Source organism: Alligator sinensis, unplaced genomic scaffold, assembly GCF_000455745.1.
Source record: "Alligator sinensis unplaced genomic scaffold, ASM45574v1 scaffold338_1, whole genome shotgun sequence".
Classification (NCBI taxonomy): Eukaryota; Metazoa; Chordata; order Crocodylia; family Alligatoridae; genus Alligator; species Alligator sinensis.
In genome coordinates, this window is record NW_005842719.1 from 146648 (window position 1) to 169357 (window position 22710).

Sequence of the window (22710 nt, forward strand, 5' to 3'; positions counted from 1 at the left end):
AGGGGTCCAATGTTGCCCCTTTTGTTACCTTTTGTTTCTTTCCTGTAAACTGGTTTATTTTCTGCCAAGCCTTCTAGCTGGAGTGTGAAAAGTTACGCCGACTCCAGTGTTTCTTCTCATCAAGCTTTTATTACTGTATCTAAACGGCTGATGAGCTCTGTTGTATCATTGTTGGCTTGTTCTGGCTCAGCTGAAATGAAACTTTATTAGTAAACTGTTGGCATTTATCATCGCAGCCAGGGATATCATTTTTCCTATACCCTCTGGGGATACTATTCTTGGCACATCTAAGAAGGATGTCACAAAATGCAGTGTAAAAGCATTCACAGCTTGTCACGGCGGGGTCCTACAGGAAGGCCGTGATCTCCTTAAGGCCCCTTTCCTCCATGCCAAGTCAGCCCAAGGGCACCCACTGATTCTCGCCTGCCACGTCTTTGCTGTTTAGATAAGTTTGGGAGGCTGCCTTACATCATCTTGGACACGGTTCATTGCGACTTCTGTCCCCGTGGACCCCCGAGCCCCTTGTGGGTCTTGTCCTGCAAATGGGTGCTTTGGGGCACCCTAGCCTTATGGGCTATGTGTGGCTCCAACCACCCCTTATACCACGCCCGAAGCCTTGCAGCTGGAATAGACGTTGGTCTGTCAAATACCCCGAGCCCCTTGTGGGTCTTGTCCTGCAAATGGGTGCTTTGGGGCACCCTAGCCTTATGGGCTATGTGTGGCTCCAACCACCCCTTATACCACGCCCGAAGCCTTGCAGCTGGAATAGACGTTGGTCTGTCAAATATACACTCGCCCTCTCTGGGGCCTCTCCGTAGCGCTGCCCTCTCTCAGGGATCCTCTGCAGCGCCGCCTTCTCTCTGGGGCCTTCGCAGTAACGCTGCCTTTCTCTCCAGGGCCTTCTCCACAATGCTGCCCCTTCTGATAATACTGCCCCCTTCTCTGGGGCTCCTCAGTACTGCTGCCCTCTCCTCGGGCCTTCTTAAGTGCTGCCCCCTTCTCTGGGGCCTTCTCGGTAAAGCCCCCCATCTCTCGGGGCCACCACACTGCTACCCCTCTTCTCCGGAGCTCACCACAGTGCTACGCCCTTCCTCAGGGGTTCGCCACACCCGCACTGGGGCTTCTCAATAGTGCCCCCTCTCTGGGGCTCACCACGCCCGCACTGGGGCTTCTCAGTAGTGCCCCCTCTCTGGGGCTGGGGTCTATGCACCCCGTACGCCGTGCCCTCACTGGCGCTGGGGTCCGCACGCTGCTGTGGGTGCCTTATGAGGCCTCCTCCAACCCCTAATAGCCTCACCCAAACCACCAGTGAAACAACAACAAAGCAAAACACAAGCCCCTAGGCTGTAACATAACTTAAAGCTGCCTGGCTAAAACCATGTTGCTCAGACATCTTAGAGCTGCCATCCTTTACTCAGCTTAAGCTGTACCTGCGGTCAGGCTTCTTCTCGCATCCTGGCCTAGGAGCTCCTGCCTCTGGCTGCTGGCAGGGAACTTGCTTGGTCTCAGCTCCTGGGCTTTATAAGAGCCAGGCCCTGCCCCTTACAGCCAGCTGACCGCTGGCAGGTGTGGGTCGTTTGCTGACTCCAGTTGCCCTGGCAACCACCAGCTGGGCTCCTTATTCCCTCACTGCTAGGGTCCCTTCCCTAGCAGTTTCTCCTCCTTAGGAGCAGGGCACCTCAGTGCTCTGCGACACAGCTGTATTCCACGTGTTCAGCAGTGATTCAGCAACAGAATTTGTATCGGTTCTGAATTTTTCCCCACCTAGCTTTGTGAAAGCTCCACCTAAGTAAGGGGCAGGCAGAATAGGACAGCCCACCAGGTACTTTCATCCAGCCTATGGAGCCCACCAACAAATTGCACCCCACCCAGCCCTTCCACCCATAAGGGTGGGAGCAAGGCACCTATGGTTTATGGAATATACCTTTAAGGGGCGAGCAGTGGGATGACCCAGTCTCTCCCCATGATGTCCTGTGGGTGTGGTTTGTGGTGAAGCATAGTTGTAGTTCTCCCTGTTGCTGAATCCTGTTCCTAATAAAGATAAAGCTGTTTACCACCCCACCAATCTCTGCTGAATAGAGACTCAAGGATAGAACCCCAAAGGCATGGAAGTCTGAGTGAGTGCCCCAGCCCTGGAACCCAGTGGCACAGAGTAAACATTATATGGGTGTCAGAAGTGACCCATCCGTCAGTGGAGTCACCAGCAGCCTGATTAAGGGGGTTACAGTTTTCATTCAAAAGATGAAAAAAAATGAAGTATTTCAAACCTCCATCAGCATTATCCTTTACTGGAAATCTTGGGGAGAATTGGAAGAGATGGGACAGAAACTTTGATTATACCTTGCAGTCACAAAGGCTGAGGAAGAGGCAGAGGATTATAAAATTGTAGTCATACTTAACTGCATTGGGGATAAAGCCCTAGAAATTTACAGCAACATGAAAGGGGTGTTTGCAGACCCTAATAACAAAACCCTTAGGAGGTGCTTACAGCATTCAAGAACTACTACAAGCCCAGAAAAAAAAAACAAACAAGACTGTCTTTGAACTGTATCAGTTCTGGCAACTTAGATACAATGAGGCTGCAGCCATAGATGATTTTGTTACAGAGCTCAGAAGCAGAGCACAGCATTGTGAATTTGTACTTGCTGAGGATGTTATGTTGAGGGACAAAATTGTCTTTAGCATAACTGACTGCAAACTCAAAAGATAGGCTTCTGGAAAATCCCTCCCTCACCCTAGTGTCATGGGAGAAAACTCCCTGGAGTTCGTTGTCTAGCTGCATAGGAATCAGGTAACACGAGTAAAGGCTTTTACTGCAGTTTATTTGCTCGAGCAAATGACCATAAGCCAGCAAAGAGGCAAAATGGCCTCCCCTAAAGGCTGGGGCGTTCTTTTATACTTTTTACAATAAGGCAAGACTACAGGGTTAACAAAAGCAATACTTGGGCGGTGCTTTACAAATCTTTGTAACAGCATATTTCTATTAAGCTGAACTAGCACTTTTTAAAAGCTAAAAGTTAAGTAACAGTAACATTATGATATGTTAGTAAAACCTTGCATAGTAGTAGATACTTCTTAAGGACACGATCACTGTACTTAGAACAATGGCTTCTTTGTCTTATCTTGCTTCTTGCTGTAGCTGATTTTCCAGCACACAGACACAGATCCACTTGCTGCATTTTACTCAGAAAATGCTTAACACAGTTAAAATGATTACTTGACACAAGCAAAGGCTTAGCTATCATTCTGCCTTGTGGTCAGCGGCATTGCTAGGCCACAGGTCATGCCTTGTATTCAGCTGCAAAGCTAATACTTCTTAATAATCCAAATTATTGTTAACCTAACAGTATGCTATCAGAAAACTATTCTATTTCAGGGTAATAACAAACATGCTCACTACAGCTCCAAAGTCTGTAGAAGGAGTCAGTACCCTATATATGGGTGCAATGTCTGCAAAGCAGTACTCACAGATCTTTGATAACCAAAAGGCCTAGTATAGCACAGTCGTGATTGCTGGCTTGCTAGTTGCTTTTAAGTTAGATACTGGAACAGAAGCAAACACTGTCCCAGCAGATGTAGCAAAGGCTTTGCAAGGAAAAGTATGGAAGACTCCAGTTCATGTTACATGGGTTGCATTTGGTGGTGCATGCATCAAACCACAAGGTGCAATCATTGCACGCTGCAAATCTGACTAGGCTGAAGTTGGTTCCTTATTCCCGGTCCCTTATTCCTTATTCCCAGTTCCTTTTTCAAAAAAAATCTAGACACAATAAAAAACTTATTAGTGAATTACACATTCCAAAGAGACAGAATTTCATGAGCTATGCATATGTACTAATTAACATGTAAAATAATATCCCACGTCAAGTACAGAGCCCTAAACAAAGGTCAGATTAGGATGCGATTGTGGGGCAAAATACTTCTTGGGCCACCCCAAATTGTGGCGATGCCACTGGGTGACTGTCCCAAAGAACCATGACCCACCCAGCCCAAAGCAAGCATGGTTTGGCCGTGCCAAGCTGCCAACTAACAGCTCCCATGCCCACTATACTTAGTATAATGCCTTGAATAAGGAACTGGCTTTCGGGCTGGGATTCTGGCTAGAAATTCTGCTTGGGCTACACATCAGAATACATCTGCGCAACCGGGGAACTGTCCTGGACATCTGTGACTAGAGACTTGCCCGGCCCAAAGCACGGTTTGGCCGTGCCAGGGTGCCAACAGACAGCACCCCAGCCACTGTGCTAAATCTATGGAACTGAATAAGGAACTGGATTATGGGCTAGGATTATACCCAGCAGTCGTCTTGGGCCACCCCAGACTGCACCTCTGTGACACTGAGGGACTCTCATGGACATCTCTGAACAGAAACCTGCCCACCCCAAAACATCATTTGACCATGACAGGGTGCCAACTGACACCGCCCCCCCCCCCCCCCCCCCCCCCTCACCCGCATCGGACGAGAATTGTGGACTGGGATTATACCCAGAAATCCTTCTTGGGCAACCCCAGAACAAATCTTTGTGCCACCAGGGGACACTGCTGGACATTTCTGACTAGAAACTTGGCCACCCCAAAGCGCGGTTTGGCTGTGCCCGCCTGCCTACAGACAGCACCCCAGCCACTGTTCTAAGCATAGGGTCTTGAATTAGGAATCAATAGGTGGGCTGGGATTAGAGATGGAAATGCTTCTTGGGCCACCCCATGCCATGACTCTGCAGCACCGGGCCACTCTCCTGGACACCTCTAACCAGAATCTTGCCTGGCCCAAAGTGCAGCTTGGCAGTGCCAGGCTGCCAACTGACAGCCCCCCATTCCCACTGTATGAAATGCATTGACTTAAATAAGGAATTGGTTTTTGGGCTGGGATTATACTTAGAAATCCTTTTTGGGCCGCCCCATGGCATACCTGTGTCCCCAGAGGACTCTCGTGGACATCTTTGGCCAGAGACTTGCCCAGCCCAAAACACAGTTTGGCCGTGCCCAGCTGCTATCTGACAGCCCCCCAGCCACTGTTCTAAATATAATGGCTTGAATAAGGAACGGTTTTTTGGGCTGGGAGGGATGGAGGTGCGAGTAGAGCGGGGTTGGGGAAGGGGGGTGGGGCATGGGGCCAGTACCTGCGCCTTTCTCCCCACACCCCAGAGTGTGGTTTCTTCATGCCATGCCCACTGCACTAAGTATACTGGCTCAAATAAGGAATTTATTTTGGACCGCCAGTGGTAGAGTCCCTGGATGGCAGCTTTGGGTGAGATTCCCTTCCCAAGTGACATGGCTAGGAGGGAGCACCCCGGGTTGGTTTGCCTCTGACTGTGCCTGGCCCCATGCCCCCCCTTTTCCCATCCCGCTCTCCCCGCATCTCCGTCCCGCTGCTTCAGATCTGAACCCAAGCCACCCCCCCAACCGCTTCAGGTCCAACCACACTCCCCTCCTCCCTCCCACCACTTCAGGCCAGACAGTACTCTGGTCGGGGATGCCCAGGAGAATTGCCCAGTGCCACAGAGTCATAGAGTAGGATGGCCCAACAAGGACTTCCATCTCTAATCCCAGCCCAAAAAACAGTTCTTTAGTCAAGCCATCATACTTAGAACAGTGGCTGGGGGGCCGTCAGATAGCAGCTGGGCATGGCCAAACCAGGTTTTGGGCTGGGCAAGTCTCTGGTCAAAAATGTCCAGGAGAGTTCCCCAGTAGCACAGAGGTAAACCAAGGAGTAACCCAAAAAGGAGTTCTAAATATAATCCCAGCCCAAAAGCCAATTCCTTATTCAAGCCAATGTATTTCATACAGTGGGAATGGAGGGCTGTCAGTTGGCAGCCTGGCACCACCAATCTGTGCTTTGGGCCAGGCAAGATTCTGGTTAGAGGTGTCCAGGAGAGTGGCCCAGTGCCGCAGAGTCATGGCATGGGGTGGCCCAAGAAGCATTTCCATCTCTAATCCCAGCCCACCAACCAATTCCTAATTCAAGACCATATACTTAGCACAGTGGCTGGGGTACTGTCTGTTGGCAGCCTGGCATAGCCAAACCGCACCTTGGGCTGGGCAAGTCTCTGGTCACAGATTTCCAGGACAGTCCCCCAGTTGCGCAGAGGTATTCTGATGTGTAGCCCAAGCAGAATTTCTAGCCATAATCCCAGTGTTCCTTATTCAAGCCATTATACTTAGTATAGTGGGCATGGGGCTGTTAGTTGGCAGCCTGGCATGGCCAAACCGTGCTTTGGGCCGGGCAGGATTGTGTTCATGGTTCCTTGGGACAGCCCCCCAGTGGCATCACCATGAAATTTGGGGTGGCCCAAGAAGTATGTTGCCCCATAATCCCATTGTTTAGGGCTCTGTACTTGATGAGAGATATTATTTTTCATATTAATTAGTACATATGCATAGCTAATGAAATTCTCTCTTTGGGATGTGTAATTCATTAATAACAAGTTTTTATTGGGTCTAGATTAGCTTTGAAAAGGGAACGGGGATTAGGGAACCAGGAATAAGGAACCAAGTTCAGCCTCATGTAAATCTGGTGCTAATGAATCCGATTTAACCTTTTATGTAATAGACAATAGTGACCCACCAATACTTGGTAGGGTAGCCTGCACCACCATAGACCTTATCAGATGACTCCATGGAACGGCTCCGACAGCACCTGCAACCAAGGCAGACCTTCTCAAATGATACCCAGATGTTTTTGAAGGTTTGGGCTAATTTCCTGGTACCCATCACATCTATGTCGACCCAACGGTACCACCAGTTGTACATGGGTGTAGAAAAATTCCCTATGCAACCCTAGGCAAGTTGAAGCCTGCCCTCAAAAAGCTGGAAGAGAAGCTGTGGGAGATATTACAAAGGTGACTAAACCCACGCCCTGGCTCAATACCCTTGTGATCACACAGAAGGACTGTTCGCTATGACTTTGTTTAGACCCACAAGACCTCAACAAGGCAGTGATGAGGCAGCACTTTTTGATTCCCACTGTAGAAGATGTGCAGAAGAGCTTGTCAGGTAAGAAGCTGTTCACCATTCTTGATGAAAAGGATGGCTACTGGCAAGTCAAATTGGACAAGTAATCGACAGAGTTGTGCATCTTTAAAATAACCATGGGGGTGGCACCACTTCAGTTGCCTTTCTTTTAGTGTTAAGTCAGCTAGCAAAGTATTCCAACAGAAGAATTATGAGAGCTTTGGTGACATTCCAGGAATCCACATAATCACAGACAACATGCACATAGCAGCAACTACCAAAGAGGAGCAGGACACTATCCTGAAACAAGTCCTGGAGAGAGCACATCTGAAAGGAGTAAAGTTTAATAAGGACAAAATACAGTTTTTAGTAGACAGTGTTATATATATGGGCCATATCTTCTCACAAGATTGTGTCAAACTAGATGATGACAAAGTGGAAGCCATCAACAGAACAGACAAAAAGGGCCTTCAGAGACTCCTTGGAATCCTTCAGTACTCGGCGCAATACATTCCATACAAGTCAAGCCTGACAGCCCTGCTGAGAGCACTTCTCGGGAATGACTTTATCTGGCAATGGGAACCTGAGTACCAGGCACCCCTGGATAAGCTCAATCAAACCATCACAATGTCACCTGTGCTCAGGTACTTCAACCCAGCAGAGCAGCAACCCAGCAGAGCAGCTGAAAATCCAAGCAGATGTCTCCAAAGACAGCTTAGGAGCATGTCTGTTTCAGCAGAATCAACCAGTTGCATATGCTTTGAGGGCTCTAACACAAACAGAGAGAAATTATGCACAGATTGAAAGAGAACTTCTGTCATGGTGAAGACAATTACCACCCGTATGTATATGGCACCCAGGTATGGGTCCAGTCAGACCACAAACCCCTGGAAGCAATTTTTGCAGAGCCCATAGGAAAGGCTCCAGCACAGCTATGGAGGATGCTGTTGCAGCTCCAAAAATGACATCCAGATTCATTATACTAAAGGCAAAGACATGTTAGTGGCTGACACACTTTCTACAGCCACAGCGCTTATTCCTCCTCCTGAACCCGATCTTTTCCACTCAGAAAAGGCAATTCACGGTCTGACAGAAATGGAGCCACTCATTGGCCATTTACTCCAGCAGTTACAGGAGCACACAAAGTCTGACAAGGCCTTACAAGCCCTTAGAGCGTGGCATCTTAATGGATGGCCAAGCAGGCAAAAGCAAGTCAAATTTGAACTAAATCCCTACTGGCCTCTCAGAGACCAAATCTAGATTCAGAATGATTTGCTTACGATTGGGCCAAAAATAATCATTCCAAGTGGTATGAGAGCCAACGTGTTGACATTGCTTCACGTGCCCCATCAAGCTTGACAAATCATGTCTTGGCCTAAAATGAATGCCCACCTCGAGTAATGGATTGCAAATTGTGCACCTTGTCAAGAGCTCCAACCCAGTAATCAGAGCCCTTGGCTAGTACTGGCAGCAGACATTTTTGACCTACGGGGACAGTTTTATTTGATTCTAATCGACTATTACGCCAGATACACCAACCCTCCATCCCAGTTTTGTTTTTCTGGAGTGCCCATATTCTGGCACCTTACAGGGTACACATTGCAAGTTTTTTGGTACTCCAGCCAAAAATGTTGCCTACCCCTGGTTTACGCTGATTATTTTCCAATTTACAATTGTTTTAATTGACTACTGTAACTGACAAAATAATATTTTATGATTACTAGATGTTTTGATTCTGTTTTAATACAAAGCCTATTTGCCTATGTGTATGAAAAAAAAATGCTAGTGGTACTTAAGGCTGTATCATTTTAAATTGGTGGTACTCAGTCTATCAGAGTTTGGAACCACTGTCCTATGCCCCCCCCTCCCCTCTACACACATGCATCCCCCACCACACACACCCATGCCCTCCTAGACACCCCCCCACTCTTCCCCACCACACCCACACATCCTCCCACCTCATCCTCACACTCACTCAACACACCCCGCCATACACACATGGCCCCCTGCACTGTATCATACCCATACACACCCTCCACCATACACTCCCACCCCCACCCCACCCCCCACACAATACATGCTCACAGATCCTCCCACCACCATACTCTCCTGCACCCCACCCCCTGGCCAGGGGGAGCCTGTGCATAGGAGGATTTTGTGTTGCCCTGAAAGCACCTAATTTTATGGTACAGGGGATTATTGCTGGTATGAGTTAAATTTAACTGCCTTTTGGTGCCCCTCTTTCCTCATTCTGTAGGTTAAGACAGCACAGCAAGAGTGCCTGAAAGAAGCTGTTTCCCAGTTGCAGCAAGTTTTCCAGGCCAACACTTCTACTGCACTCAATATCCTAGGTAATGTAGATTGCATCCATTATGTTCTTACACAGCAGATTTCTTTTTTCCTGGTAAAAGTTAACTGTCCAGCTTTCTTCCTTTTTTGGAAAGCTTCAGACATCTTGCAAGGCTTTTGTAAAGACAGAAGGTGTAAACTCCAGAGAACTGGAATCCTTGTACAAGAGCAAATGTCAGGCATCTTAAAAGATCTACTGCCATAGGGTTCCTATAATCTGATTGTTCTAATATCATATTTCTATTTAGGCATCCTTGTAGCAAGCCTTGCTCTTTAGCATCCTTTGGTACCAACAATGGCCATCTCCATTTTGTTTCCTCTGAAAAGACCCATCCCACCTTTGTACCTCCTCTGCTGTCATCCAACATGTTAAACTTTGGGGCCAGTTGATAGAGAAATGAAGATTTGCACCACTAAGGAGAAGTTAAGGTTGTGGCAGTAGCTCAGGAAAAAGCAGCTGGTTGGTAGCTGCAGGACCAGGGAATGTCAGGGGCTGAGCTGGACATTAACTGAAAGAAACTCCTCCCCTGCACTCTTGAAAGTTAAATGAGAGAAGGATGGGGGTCTATGACATTCTCAACCACCAGACATACCCTTTTTGGGGGGTAATTCTTTCTGGATCTGTTTACACAAGATGATTTACTGTGCAGTAGATTAATCTACTGCACAGTAAAGTGTCAACATCTACATGTGTGCACTGTTTACTGTGCAGTAAATTAGTCTGTGCAGTAGTTTACTACCTGTATTTACAGGTAGTAGCTACCTGTGCAGTAGGTACTGCACAGTAGTGCATGTGTAGACACTGACCAGGAGAAAATTTACTCCTAATCAGCCCCAACATGAGGGGGCCACAGGAGATGGGGAACTCCCTCAGTCCTGGTACTGCTCAGCTCAAAACTTCCCCCAGGAGCCAAGCAGCACGTGGACAGGGTAGCTCTCTGCCTTCACCCTGTCCCAGCACTGCTCAGCTCCTGGCTCCCTACAGGAGCCGAGTAGCACCAGGACTGGGGAGCCCTTTGTTTCCACCACAGCCCGGCTGTTCAGGGAAATCCCCACCCAGCCTGGGGCTGGCTGGCAACTGCCCCAGAAGGGGAACAGATCCCAGCTGCACAGAGAAGCTGCGCTGTAGCCGACAGAGCTCTCCTGGCCCCGTGTGCGTGGGGAGCCAGCTCCATGCTGCCTGCCAGCTCCTGGCTAGCACCCCAGGGGAGCTCTCTCTGGCTGCTGCAGGGGACCAGAGCAAAGTAGGAACAGCCTTCTACCAGGCTGCTCCCATTGAAAGCAGATTAGCTACCAACAATAAGCATGTGTAGACATGGTCCCAGGGAAGGCTTACTGTGCAGTATTTATTGCACAATAAGCCTTTATAGCATTAATAGCATATGTAGACACACCCACTGGCATTGAGCTCTGGAAAAAAGAAATGTTAGAGTGTTCAGAGCACTGGTGTGGCAAAGTAGACTAAGCTGCTGTAGGATGGAGGTCAGTGAGCTTGGTGGAGAAGAGTTGAGCAGAGGCTGACAAACAGCTGCTGTGAAACAAAAGTAACGCTCTGTACATTTTCTTTGTTTTTTTTGCTGAATGTGCATTGCTTTCTTACCAGGGATCAGAAGCATAAAGGCTGGACACTACAGAGCAGCCTATATCTGCTTCAAGTTAGCAGCGGATCAGGGCTACAACAAAGCCCAGTTCAACGTAGGTCTGTGTTACGAGCATGGCAGAGGCACAAAGACTGCCCTGGGAAAGGTAACTCACTGCATGCTGGGCTGGGACTGGCCTGTAAGAGGCCATGCTCTGATGTTGTTTACTACAGAAATATAGCTACTGTGTCTACTTGCATCTTCACATGCACTGGTTAACCTTAATGTACCAGCAGGAGAATCAGTACACTTGGTAACAAGAACTCACATGTTCCTGGCTGGACAGTTTTGCTGTTCTGCTCAGGTCATATCAAAGTAGTGTTGTAATAGTGTGGTGTCCTTAGGGTCGCTGTGATCTCCCCTAAGGCCCCTTTACCATGCTAAGCTGGCCTAAAGGGCACCCTCAATTCTTGCCCGCCACGTCTTTGATGGAAAGTGTATGATAGGGAGGCTGCCTTTCTGTCATCTTAGACACGGTTTCTTGCTGTACACTGGCCCCAGGGCTCCTGAATCCCTTGTGGGCCCCATTCTATAATGGGTATTTCAGGGCACCCCAGCCTTATGGGCTATGAGAGGCTCTGACCACCCCTTTACCACACCAAGCCTCACAGATGGAACTGATGTCATTTGGTCTGGGCCATTACAATTTGGCCCCCTTGTCCTCCCTCGGCTCTCTGCAGCCCTGTCTCGCTCTGCGCCCCCACTGGCGCTCAGGCTGGTGCACTACAAACACTGTGCCTTCTCTGGCATTGGGTCAGTGCACCCCAATTACTGCACCCTCTCTGGCACCAGGGTCCTCACGCTACCATGGGTCCCCTATGAGGCCTCCTCCATCCCCTAATAGCCTTACCCAAGCCACTGGTTTTAAACAGCAAACAAAACACAAGCCCATGGGCTATAACAAATTCAAGCCGCCTGGCTAAAACACCATTATTCCAGCCACCCCAGGGGTGCTCCATCCTTTACCAGCCTCAGGGCTGTACCTGTAGCCAGGGCTCTCCCCTCCCCCCCTGCTTATTCTGGGAGAGCTCCTTCCCCCTTTGCTGCTGGCAGACAACTGCCCTCCTGGCCCTGCCCCTTCCAGTCAGCTGACTAGGTACAGGTTCAGCCACTTCCCTCATTAACCGGTTGTCCTGACAACCTGCTGGGTTCTTATCGCTGCTCTCCAAGTAGCAGGCACCTGGTAGAACACTGCCATAGTAGAACATAGGCATAGTTACACCTAGATCCTCCCTAACCAGTGGCTATCCAATCTCTTCTTGAACACCTCCATTGATGAAGAGTTCACAACTTCCCTAAACAGTCTATTCCACTGCCTCCCTATTCTAACAGTGAAGAAGTTTTCTGGAGATCCAATCTGAATTTATGTTGCTGCAACTTCAAGCCATTGCTCAGCATCCTACTTTCTGCAGCAGGAGAGGAAAGGTGCTTTCTTCTTCTTTATGGCAGCCCTTCAAGTATTTGAAGGGCTGCCATAAAGAAGAAAGCCCTTCAAGTATTTGAAGGGCTGCTATCATGTCCCTCAAGTGCCTTAATCCCAAGTAGTTGTAAAAAGAAACAGATTAGGGCTCTAGGCAACACATGTGCTTGTGACCAAAGATCCTTATTTTGTTGCACAGCAATGCTCCTCTCCCTCCACCTTCCAGTCATGAAAAAAAAAAAAAAAAAAAAAAAAAAAAAAAAAAGGACTTCTAGCCCTAATGACTAGAGATAAGCCTGAAATCACAGCTCAAGTGTCAGTAGCTGTGACAATGCCCATCTCAGCTGTAGCTAGCCTGAGCCAAGAATTTCAACATATAGAAGAAACCACACCTCTCACCTCCAGAGGTAACTCTGAACTCTAAAGAGGGCAGTTACACTGCCAGCATTCAACTATTCTCTACTGATTGAACAGGTCATACACCTAACAGGCTTCTCCCACAACAGCTGCTGCATGGTTCTGAGCAAGAGTCTCCCCTCCCTTTTTGAAATGGCTCTAAATGTATGTGTCCATACCCTGTGATGTTACACTCTTGCCTTCAAGAGGTTTAGCATGGTTCCAAGTGCAGGGAATGTGGCCTTCGGACAGTGTAAGTACCGGCACCAAAAGGATCGTATCCTACTCTGCCTTCCCTGCTTCTGATGCTATCCCACCTTCAGATTCCCAAGCTGCAAAAGCACTTTGAAAAAGCTTAAAAACATAAGCTGCTTCCCTAATATTGCTCTTTTGTATGAGCCATTTCTCAGGTTGCTACGAGGATGTAATAGGGTGGCATTATGAGGGCTGGGGTGAGGTATCAGTCATATTGTGTGCACATGTGGATTTAGCTTTCCTTAGGAGGTAGCACCTGTTCACAGGGAGACCACCCAGAACAGTTCTCTCCTGGGATCAGGGTTTTCCATTTCCCACAGAGAGAGAAAAAAAAACACACACAGGTTTTTTACCTCCCTCCCCACCTTACCCAAGTAAAATGTAAATATCTCATTTTAGCAGAGAAACCCGTGGATTTTGCAGTTTTGCAATGAGTCCTCCCAGGCTGGCAGAGTTGCAGCCTGTAAGGGGCTGGGGAGAGCAGGAGGAGGGCAGTCAGGCAGGGGATGCCTACCAGGCAGCCTGGAAAGCAGCTCCTGCAGGTAAGTTGGGGGTGGGATTGAGGCCCCCATAGGGAGGGAGTTGGGCAGGGCTGGGGCTGCTGCCTAGCCAGGTGATAGATGGGGCTTAGGGCCCAGAGCCACAATGCGTGGCTGCAGGGCCCCAGCAGGGAGCGGGGACCAGTTCCTCACCGTTGCATGCACTCCCATGGGAGGAGAGGGGGCATATTTCCCCCAAATCTGTGCTTGGATCAGGCACAGGCTCAGGCTCCTGCCCTCCCCTGGGACCCCTACAGCCCAGCAGGTATGGCCCAGCACTGCAGGGCACAGTGTGGCCTCACAGAAGAGCTGCTTGCTACTGTGAGCTTTGCACTGCCCTAGAGATGCATCTCCCGTGCGCACCCCTGTGCCTTAGCCCCTGGTCATGTAGGGGATGCATTATCAGGGCAGCACAGAACTTGCAGCAACAAGCAGATTCCTGTGCACAGCTGTGCTGTGACCTGCAGCACCAGCTCATGCATGCTGGGCTGCAGAGGCCCTGGGGTAAGGGAGCATGGCAGGAGACTGAGCGCACAGCTGCTCCTGGCCTGTGCACAGATCTGGGGGGCGTGGGTCCCCTTGCCCCCTACAGGCAGCATCAGGGAAGGGGGGCAGGGGCAGAAGCCACTGCTGCAACAGTGGAGCCTGGGCTGCAGACCCAGATCCCTGGCCCCATAACTCTAGCAGCTGCTCCCCCCCCCCGCCACTCAAGCAGGGCTGGGGGAGCAAAGGGCACCCCTTTAAAATCATAGATTTGCAACGGGGGGGGGGCGGTATTAGAGAATTTGGGATTTTTTTTTATTTTTTTTTAAGTCAGGGAAAACTAGGATCCCTGGTGATCATACCTCAAAAGCCACTTTAGTATTTGTGTGTGAATGGTAGGTTACAATTTGCCTGAGGGCTCCAGTGGGCAACTGTGATAGGGCTGCACAAGTCAGGTAAAGGTTTCTGCTACGTGGGAGAATAAGTGAGTTTATGGTGGTGTAGTGGGTTCAGAGTTATTGCTTAGCTCAAAGTCTTTTAATACTATATAGTCCTTTATTCCCAGGGAACACTTACTTGTCCTACTGGTATCCTCCTGTAGGAGTCAGTCCTCAAACACTAACAAACACAGTCCATAGAAGGTTAATTCACAGGTGTGAATCCTCTTAAGCTGGAGACGTCTTCTCAGGGGCTAATTACTGCTCCTTCCTCATGTTACACAAATTGCCAAATGCTCAAAACTATGAGGGAAGATAAGCCAAGATGCTGCATTTATTGATTAAGCACTTACTAAAACACACACCCACCATATTCATACCCCAATTTCTGTTCTGCACTGGTATATGTTACCAGTCTTATCAGTGCTCAGATCAACTTAGTGATCAACTTGGCTGGCCACAAGTGGGAGCTGGGCTCCTGACTGTCCATCATGTCATTCTGGAGTATTGGTTCATCTGACATGCAGAACAAGACCTAAAAATTGATGTTTCACCCCATCTTTTATAGCTTTGTCAAGTCACCCAGTCCTCTGGGCTTTTGCTGGGTTATCACTGTTCCCTCTCGAAGCTGTTGTTCTCACTGTTCCAGGGCAGATTTTTCTTGTTCGGCCTTTTATCTGTCTACATTCTTCAGACAGTCACCAGCCGTTTTCCTTTTCCACAAATACATTCTCACCCATACAGCATACAAAAAGAGTAAAAAGGCCAAGCACTTACATCAAGCTACAGAGCAATACAAAATGGAGTTTCTTAAGGCAATGCAAAACTCAAGAAAATACATAAAATTAAAAGCAATAGGCAAGAATCTATTTCTATGTTATTTACCTAACATCAAGCTGGTATTTATGCTATTTACATACTACTTACTGCAGTCTTTCCTCTTAACCTGGCTGTGGCTCAACTCTCTGCCATGGTGGTGCTGCTCCCAGTCTCATAGCCCTTAAATCTCTCCTCAGACCCTAGAAATTCCTGGTCTAGCCAAGCAATATTCTCTCATTTTCCTATCTGTCTGACTCCCCTGGCTTCCCCTTCCTAGGAGCCTTTTAACTTCCTGTAGCCACTGATTATCTCCCTCCGCTGGCCTGGTCCTGAGCAGTCTGTACCTAGCGTTACTGCCTGCAGCTGGGCTGTAGCCTTTGGCTCTAACAGCCTGCTACAGATGGGAGCAGGCAAGAAAATTTAACTGCAGAAGGCTACAGTGGCACCTATGTCAGAATGGACCCCTGCAACTTCCCCATTAACATCCTTAGGATATTGCAGTCTGGTGCACATACCACCTAGGTGTCATAAGGATGTTTCTCTGCTTTCAGGCAGCTCTCTATTACCATCATGCAGCCAGGAGTGGGCACCTCAAAGCCCAATACCGCTATGCCAGGTGCCTCTTACATTATGGGTCCAAAGCAGAAAAAGCAGACCTGCAAAAAGCAAGGATTCTTCTGGAGCAGGCAGCAGCAGCAGGACTAATGGAGGTAAGTGTCTGTAATACAGAGGATATTGAGTAGTGCCATACCAGTAGAGTTCCTCCCCTTTCTCCTGTCCCTGGAAACAGTGGAACACAGATCATCCTAGAATGCATTACCTTTTGGACCACCCCTCCCCAAATATGTGGCATGTACCTACTTGCCATTTCCATGCTGGAGATGGAGAGCTACAGCAATGTCCATCATTCTTTATGGAAGTTTGTCCTTAGCTTTAAGTGTTGAGCTATTTGCTTGTTTTTTGGGTTTCTTTGTTAAGGATTGTGCTAACCTTTCTCCACTTCCTTATGAGAGTTTTAACTATAGTGTGCCCAAACCACTAGTTCCCATCCTACTAATCACTCTGTGTTTTTTGTATGAGGGAGGTATGCAATCGCCATCTTTGCCCCAGGTTTTGGATCCTTACTTCATAAAAAATGGAAGAGAGGACTTTTCCTCTGCCAAATGTTAGGAATTGGTGTTGAGAACTTTGTCCTGCTCTTCTGAGTCTGACACCACCAGCCTTGTATATCCCATGCCCAGAAGAATCTGCCACTAGGGAAACATCCATTTTCAGTAACCAGGGGCATGGTTCATCCAGTTAGAGAACCATACAGAGATTTGTATCAAAGTAAGCTGCACATCCTCAGAAGGCAAAAGACATACCTCATTAATAGATGTCAGCTCCCATGAATTTAGGAATCAGACACCACATTTTGGAGTTGGCTTCTCATGGCGTCACGCTCCCAGCTCTCAGTAGGGAATCAAACACTGCTCAGTGTGTCACTACCCAGAGCTCCACTTTGAGAGCAAAGTGGGGCAGGGAGACCACCCCTGCTGGCGCTGCCTCCAGGATCCCAACACCAGCCATTTTGCCGTGGCTGCCAAGGTGAGGTACCCCCTGCTCAGTGCAACAGTGGAGGGCACAACTTTGTGCTGCCACTGCCACCCCCCTCACACACACACTGCTGGGCAGGCAGGGGACATGTCACCATGGCGGCTTGGCTGACACAGGGCTCCTGGCGACAGCACTTGGTCTCCCTACAGTTCTCCACCCTCCCATACTGTGTCCAGTCTGCTGGGCCACAGAGATGGCTCCTGCCACGTGCCGGTCTGGCCAGGCTGCAGCCCCATGCCCAGCACTCCATGGTCACTGCAGAAGTCTGGGGAGGCATATCCCCCCCATAGTCCCCCATGTCACCAGTGGGTGTGCCCAGATGGTCCCCAAGCCAAGGCCCTCCAGCCGTCCCATCCCATAGATTTCCCTGTATAGTATCCAGCTGCCAGGGCTGCTCCCACCACCCTGCCTGGCTGTATTGCCACCCTTATGTGTATGCATGTGCACATGCACGTGATGCCCCCTGCCTCCAATCACCCTCCCATTCCCTCCAGCCCCAAGCAGCTCATTGCAGGCTGGAAATTTGCATTTTTCTCCTTTAAAGGGGAAAATTCATGCTTTTCCATCGAAAACAGAAAACCTAGGTCCCTGGTCATAATACACAATGTGCTTGGGGCAAGAACAGCCCCAGCTGATTTACAGCTGTGTCTACACATAGTAAAATTACTGTGCCTGGCAGCAGGGCCCTAAAGTTCACTAGGCTGCCCCATACTGCCTAGCTCCTAAACCAGAAGCAATGCTACCATTTCTCCACAGAAATCCAGGAAAGTTGGTTGGCATAGGCCCAGCTAATAGACATAGTGACTCAGAACTGGTAATATGCTAACCTTAAGCACTTTATTTACATTGCTTCCAATTTGGAAAGCAGTGCACACAGAACAATGTGGATTGTTTGCTGCCAGGTATGGAGAATTTACTGGATAGATGTGGCTTAAGAGATCCATTCCTCTTGGACTGTTGTTAGATGTCCTTTTTTGCAGCTAGTTTCTGAGCCTTCATATTTCATGATGCTGAGAAAGATCACGTATGACACATGTATGAGAAAGATCACACATGATCACTCTGTTCTCTGCACCAGCTTGGACTTCTCCCACCTGCTGCACCTGTCTCTGGATTCTTTAAGTCTTACTATTGGGTCTCCTGTCTCAAGAGCAGGGCCAAATGCTACAGGCCAGATACTGTTTTTGATACTGCATAATGGTTGCCCTGCAAAGGTCAAGAAAGTTCAGCAGGAGCCCCTCCCACACACATCCCTGCTCTATATAAGGTGCAAAGGGTTTTCTGTTAAATTCTCTCTTCCCATCATTTGGGACTACCCACTTTATCCAAGGCAGTCTCACTTTTTACTCCATGAAATGAGAATGCACTTGGCTGCGACTTCAGCCTTCCATCCACTAAAATGGACCCTTGCACCTCCTGCTGCCTAAAGTAGTAACATTTTGGAAAGCTGACTTTGTGTATATATTCATGCTCAAGAATTGCTCTTCAAATTTTCTGTCCAAGGGAGCTGTCAGTTTTACTAATTGATTCTTGAAACTTCCTGTTTTAGTTTTTGGCTGTAGCATTGGGAGGTTTAGACACTCAGATACTTTTTGAAGAGGATGAAGGGTTCCATATATTCATTACACTAGCAAAAGGGGATAGTAATAAGGACCAGTCAGTTTCCACCCCAGATATTACGAGGAAGTTATAGTGTATGCGTTCTTATTAGGAAGTGGCTGGGATCCCAGTATTAATAGGGTTTGAGAGCACGTGCCACATCAGATGCCTACTGTCCTTCTCCAAGATATTCCAGGACTCTTTTTTGGAGTTCCAGCAATCTGTGCTGACAACTGGACTCTGGTGCACTCACAAAGCTGGAAGCACTAATCTTAGCCACTAGTTAGCCCTGACCACACCTTCAGTTTAAGGCGAGATGGTAAGTTTTGTGTATTAACTTTGTGGCTTATTCCCTGTTTTATCATGCTATTAATTGCATGAATTGTGTGGCTGGATGTAAGAAGGAGCCTTGGGCTTCTGTTACTTTAATGAGAGAAATAGCAACAGATAAATCCCAGGGAGCTGAACAGGGGCTAGCCACAAGAAGAAGGGAGCAAAGAAACACTGCTGCCTAAGCAGATAGCTGCCCGTTAGAGGGAAGGGGAGTGCATCTCCAGCCAGTTAAGAGAGCTCTGCCTGGGGAGGAGTGAGCTGCAAGGGAATTGACAGCTAAGGTAATAAGCCCCTAGGACAAAGCCTAGCTGGGAGACTGCTAGAGCAGCAGTCATAAGCTGCCATGGCAACCAGCCTTCAGGCCCTAACAAGAAACCCCTGCTCAGCTGGAGTGCCACCTGGCTGGAAGGGGCTTATAAACTTAAGAAGTTTATAAGCCTAAAATGTAAATCAAGAAGACTGGCCCTAGCAAGCTGCAGAGTGGCCAACTTCTGGCCACAGACTACAGAAAGAGGCTCTGCTGCCTCCTGGAATTCCCTAAGGATGTAAGTAGGGTGTTTCTGTCAGGGAGGTATAAGCCAGGGCAAGGGGAGGTATGGCTGCTCTGACAGTAAGGTACTGTTGATGTTTGGACTGTGCACAGATTTAGTTTGTTATAGCCAGTGTGCTTATTCTTCTGTTAGAGTTTCATCTGGTGGTTTGGGACTGGTGGAGGTCCCAATAGTGCTACAGTGCATGAGGGTGTCCTGAGCCCACCAGAAGCTAGGGGGCCAGGACATGGAGTGAGTTTTGGCCCCAAAATAGGTGGCAGCCCGAAGGGAGAGGGTAGGCTAGTTCAGGCAGTAACCAAGCAGGACCAAGGAGTGCAGACAGACCAAACTGAAGTAGCCTTAGTTCTGTGAGCTGGGTGGAGAGTGCCCAGAACAGGGCAGAGACAGGACCAGGGGCCTAGACAGACAGAGCTAAAGTAGACTCAGCACCCTGAGCTGGGTGGAGAGCACCCAAAGCAGGGTGGAAGGACCCAGACAAACATCTAGGGTAAGGCCAGGGCCAGGAGTGTCCAAGAAGAACTGACACCAGGTCCAGTGGGCCCAGGATCCAAATAAGAGAGAGATGGGGGCTGGAACCCAGAAGCTCAGTCTAGCACAGTAGACTGGAGCTAGAGGGCCCAGCAAAAGAAAAGGGGCAGAGGCTGAGGCTCTTGACAAGGGAGCAATTACACAGTGATATCTTTAAGGCATGAGCGTGGTATAAGGGGTGGTTGGAACCACATAATTAGCCTTTAAGGCCAAGAGTGGAAACATCTAAGCTCAGAAGTGTGAGACCAGACTTGGGAATCCCTGGGGCAGCCTTGGTTTAAAAAAAACAACAAAAAAACAGAAAAATAATAGCATCCAGGCGTGGCAGAAAAGTCTAGGGGAGATAGGCTGGACAGGGCTATCTCTCTTTGGGCAGAGGGGGCTCCAGAGGCATCATGGCCACACCTGGCACTCTCCACCCAGCTCACAGCACTGAGCCTACTTTGGCTTCGTCTGTCTGGACCCCTTGGTCCTGCTCTGTTGCACCTGGTTACTAAAGATGTGATTATCTACTTAATCATGTTTCAAGTGTAATGTCTGCCACTGGTCTCAGTCTTTACATCAGACCTTTGGTTTGGGAAAATCAATCTGAAATTGAAAAACTTTATCCTTGCATCTCTGCAGTCCTGCTGTAAGATAGAGTGCAGATCACTGCAGACCATGTTTGAAGAATGAACCATCACTTAATCTGATAACTTGTCCATCAGGATTACTTGTGGATCTGTGCTCCTCCATCTTTTCCCCTGCTAGTCTGTAGCTATTCCAAGATGGGCATTCAGTGACAGAAAGTAAGAGGCATTTGGGGCTCGAGGTATAAGTGATCTAGCTAGGGACTTGGTTGCCAGGTTATTTATCATGCACATGCCTAGTCCCTAGGGACAATATTTCTGAGAATGTGGGGTGTTGGTGCAACAAGGAGAGCTCTCTGCCTAAGTAGTAGTCATGGCAGTACAGCTACTCTGGTAGGTTCCTGTCAACTAAGGCTTTTGGCAACAGGCCCAGTACATTTTTTGCACTGTACCAAAGACTGTGTACCAGTATGGGAAAGTAACCTTGGTTTTTACAATGATTTTATTGCTCAAGTACAATGGTTAAGCTCAAATCATGTTTTCCCAAAGACATTTTCTTTACATATATTCAAGGCTTACTCTTCTTTGCCAAGACAGAGGACAATCCCTCATTCCTTAGGAATAATGTATTCCCTTCCCAGGAAGCTGTACAGAAAGGAGGATGTTTCCTTCCTCAGTGTTGTTGTAAAGTCCACAGGACATCATGGCTTGATTCTCTGACAGGGAGCCAAGTACTAGGCATCCTGATTGTAATGCTTATGAAAAATTGCGAGCCAGCTATCCTGAGTGATTTGTGTGTGTGACTTGCTGCAGGCACAGGCCTACCTTGGGGTACTCTACATGAAGGGGATGTTTCCTGCAAAGCAGAAGGCTCTGAAGTATCTGTGGCTGGCAGCCAAGAATGGGGTATGTGCTTCTTTTCCCATGAACACGATGTTATACCTGCTGTGGTCTTGTATTCTCCATCATTCATTCATCTCTGCAGCAGGGCTCATTGGTCAGGAACCAGGACTGTAGACTGTCAGGGCAATGAGATTCTCTCCGAATAGGAAGGTGAGCTGCGGTGGCATGAAGGAAAGGAGGGGCACTGAAAAACTTCAGAAACACTGGGTGAATTTCTAAATTCACCCCATCCACTCCACAACCGCCTGCCTCTCTTCCCTGCCCACCGCCTCCCCCTCCTTGCTGGCTGTTCTGGGGGACAGCAGGGGTGCACCTGCACCAAGATTCCCCACCCCGCTTTGCCCTCAGACGGGGGAATCTCTGCAGCTCAGGTGGCCGGGGCATGTTCGCCACCGCCACAAACTTCCTCAGCAGTGGTGCAAACTTTGGCCTGTGCAGCCAATCGCTACCCACCCTCTTGGCGGTGCATGCGCAGTTGGCCAAAAGCATTATGGACAGACACACACTAAGCCCTTTTTAGATATTGATAAAGAATTCCATAGGCTAATCGCTTTTCTAAAATATTCAATTTATCAGGTTTAATGATAGAATCATAGAGAAGTAGGGCTGGAGGGGACCTCTATAGTCCAATACCTGTCAGTCTTTGTAAATCAGAGTGCACAAGTGACCTTCCCCCAATCCATTAATTCTTTTGTATGTGTGCCACATTAGCCCTTGAACCTCTCCCCAGAGTCTTATTCAGCCTTCCTTTTCTAGAGAGGCCTTTTCAGGGCTATGCTCCTGCTTTTCTTTTTTTTTTTTTTTTTTTAACCCGTCTCTAGGCCCCCTCTTTTCCCCATGAGATGTCTAATGCTGCATATAAAGCCATTCCATATTTAGATACCTGCATTTTAATGAGATACTTGTAGTGAAGCCTATATCTTTCCAGTTAACTTTCAGTGGTCACTGTGTCTGAGAAATTTGGATTGCTCGTTCCCTATGGACCATTTATTTAGTTTGGAGTAGGAACTTGTGTGGCAGACTTTTAGAAAACGGTGATGTATGGTTGGCCAAAAGAGAACTTTTTGCTGATGAGGAAGAGCAACCTCCCAGTAGGTATTCACTGCAGCTTTCCAGGACTTCCATGATTCTGTTCTGTGGGAGGAGCACACTTTGGTTGGTTCACCATGAGTTATAGTTGGGACCACACATGTTTCCTTAGCTCTGACCTTTGTTTTTTAGCGCTTTCTTAGTTCTTAACCATTTCATTATGCTATTTGATTGCCAGGCCAGGAGTTTGGTTTGTATCTATGTTGGAGTCCTAGAAATCCTACAAGTCCGGAGGAAAAAAAAAAAAAAAGAT

General features: G+C 48.3%; 1 protein-coding gene and 1 long non-coding RNA gene across 2 annotated transcripts in view; one reads left to right on the forward strand and one right to left on the reverse strand.

Annotated features, from left to right (window-relative positions):
* The window catches only part of LOC102378403, a 25927-nt gene extending 10179 nt beyond the window's left edge, over positions 1–15748 (reverse strand). The window contains exons 1-2 of the long non-coding RNA XR_325012.2: positions 15398–15748; positions 14610–14773 (exon numbers count right to left, since the gene is read on the reverse strand). This is a non-coding gene — a long non-coding RNA (uncharacterized LOC102378403). The remainder of the gene's footprint in view (positions 1–14609; positions 14774–15397) is intronic.
* DELE1 (DAP3 binding cell death enhancer 1) overlaps positions 1–22710 on the forward strand; it is a 43142-nt gene that overhangs the window by 17421 nt on the left and 3011 nt on the right. The window contains exons 7-10 of the mRNA XM_014524997.2: positions 9209–9302; positions 10904–11046; positions 15841–15999; positions 21279–21371. Coding sequence (XP_014380483.1) covers positions 9209–9302; positions 10904–11046; positions 15841–15999; positions 21279–21371 — 489 coding nt within the window. The remainder of the gene's footprint in view (positions 1–9208; positions 9303–10903; positions 11047–15840; positions 16000–21278; positions 21372–22710) is intronic.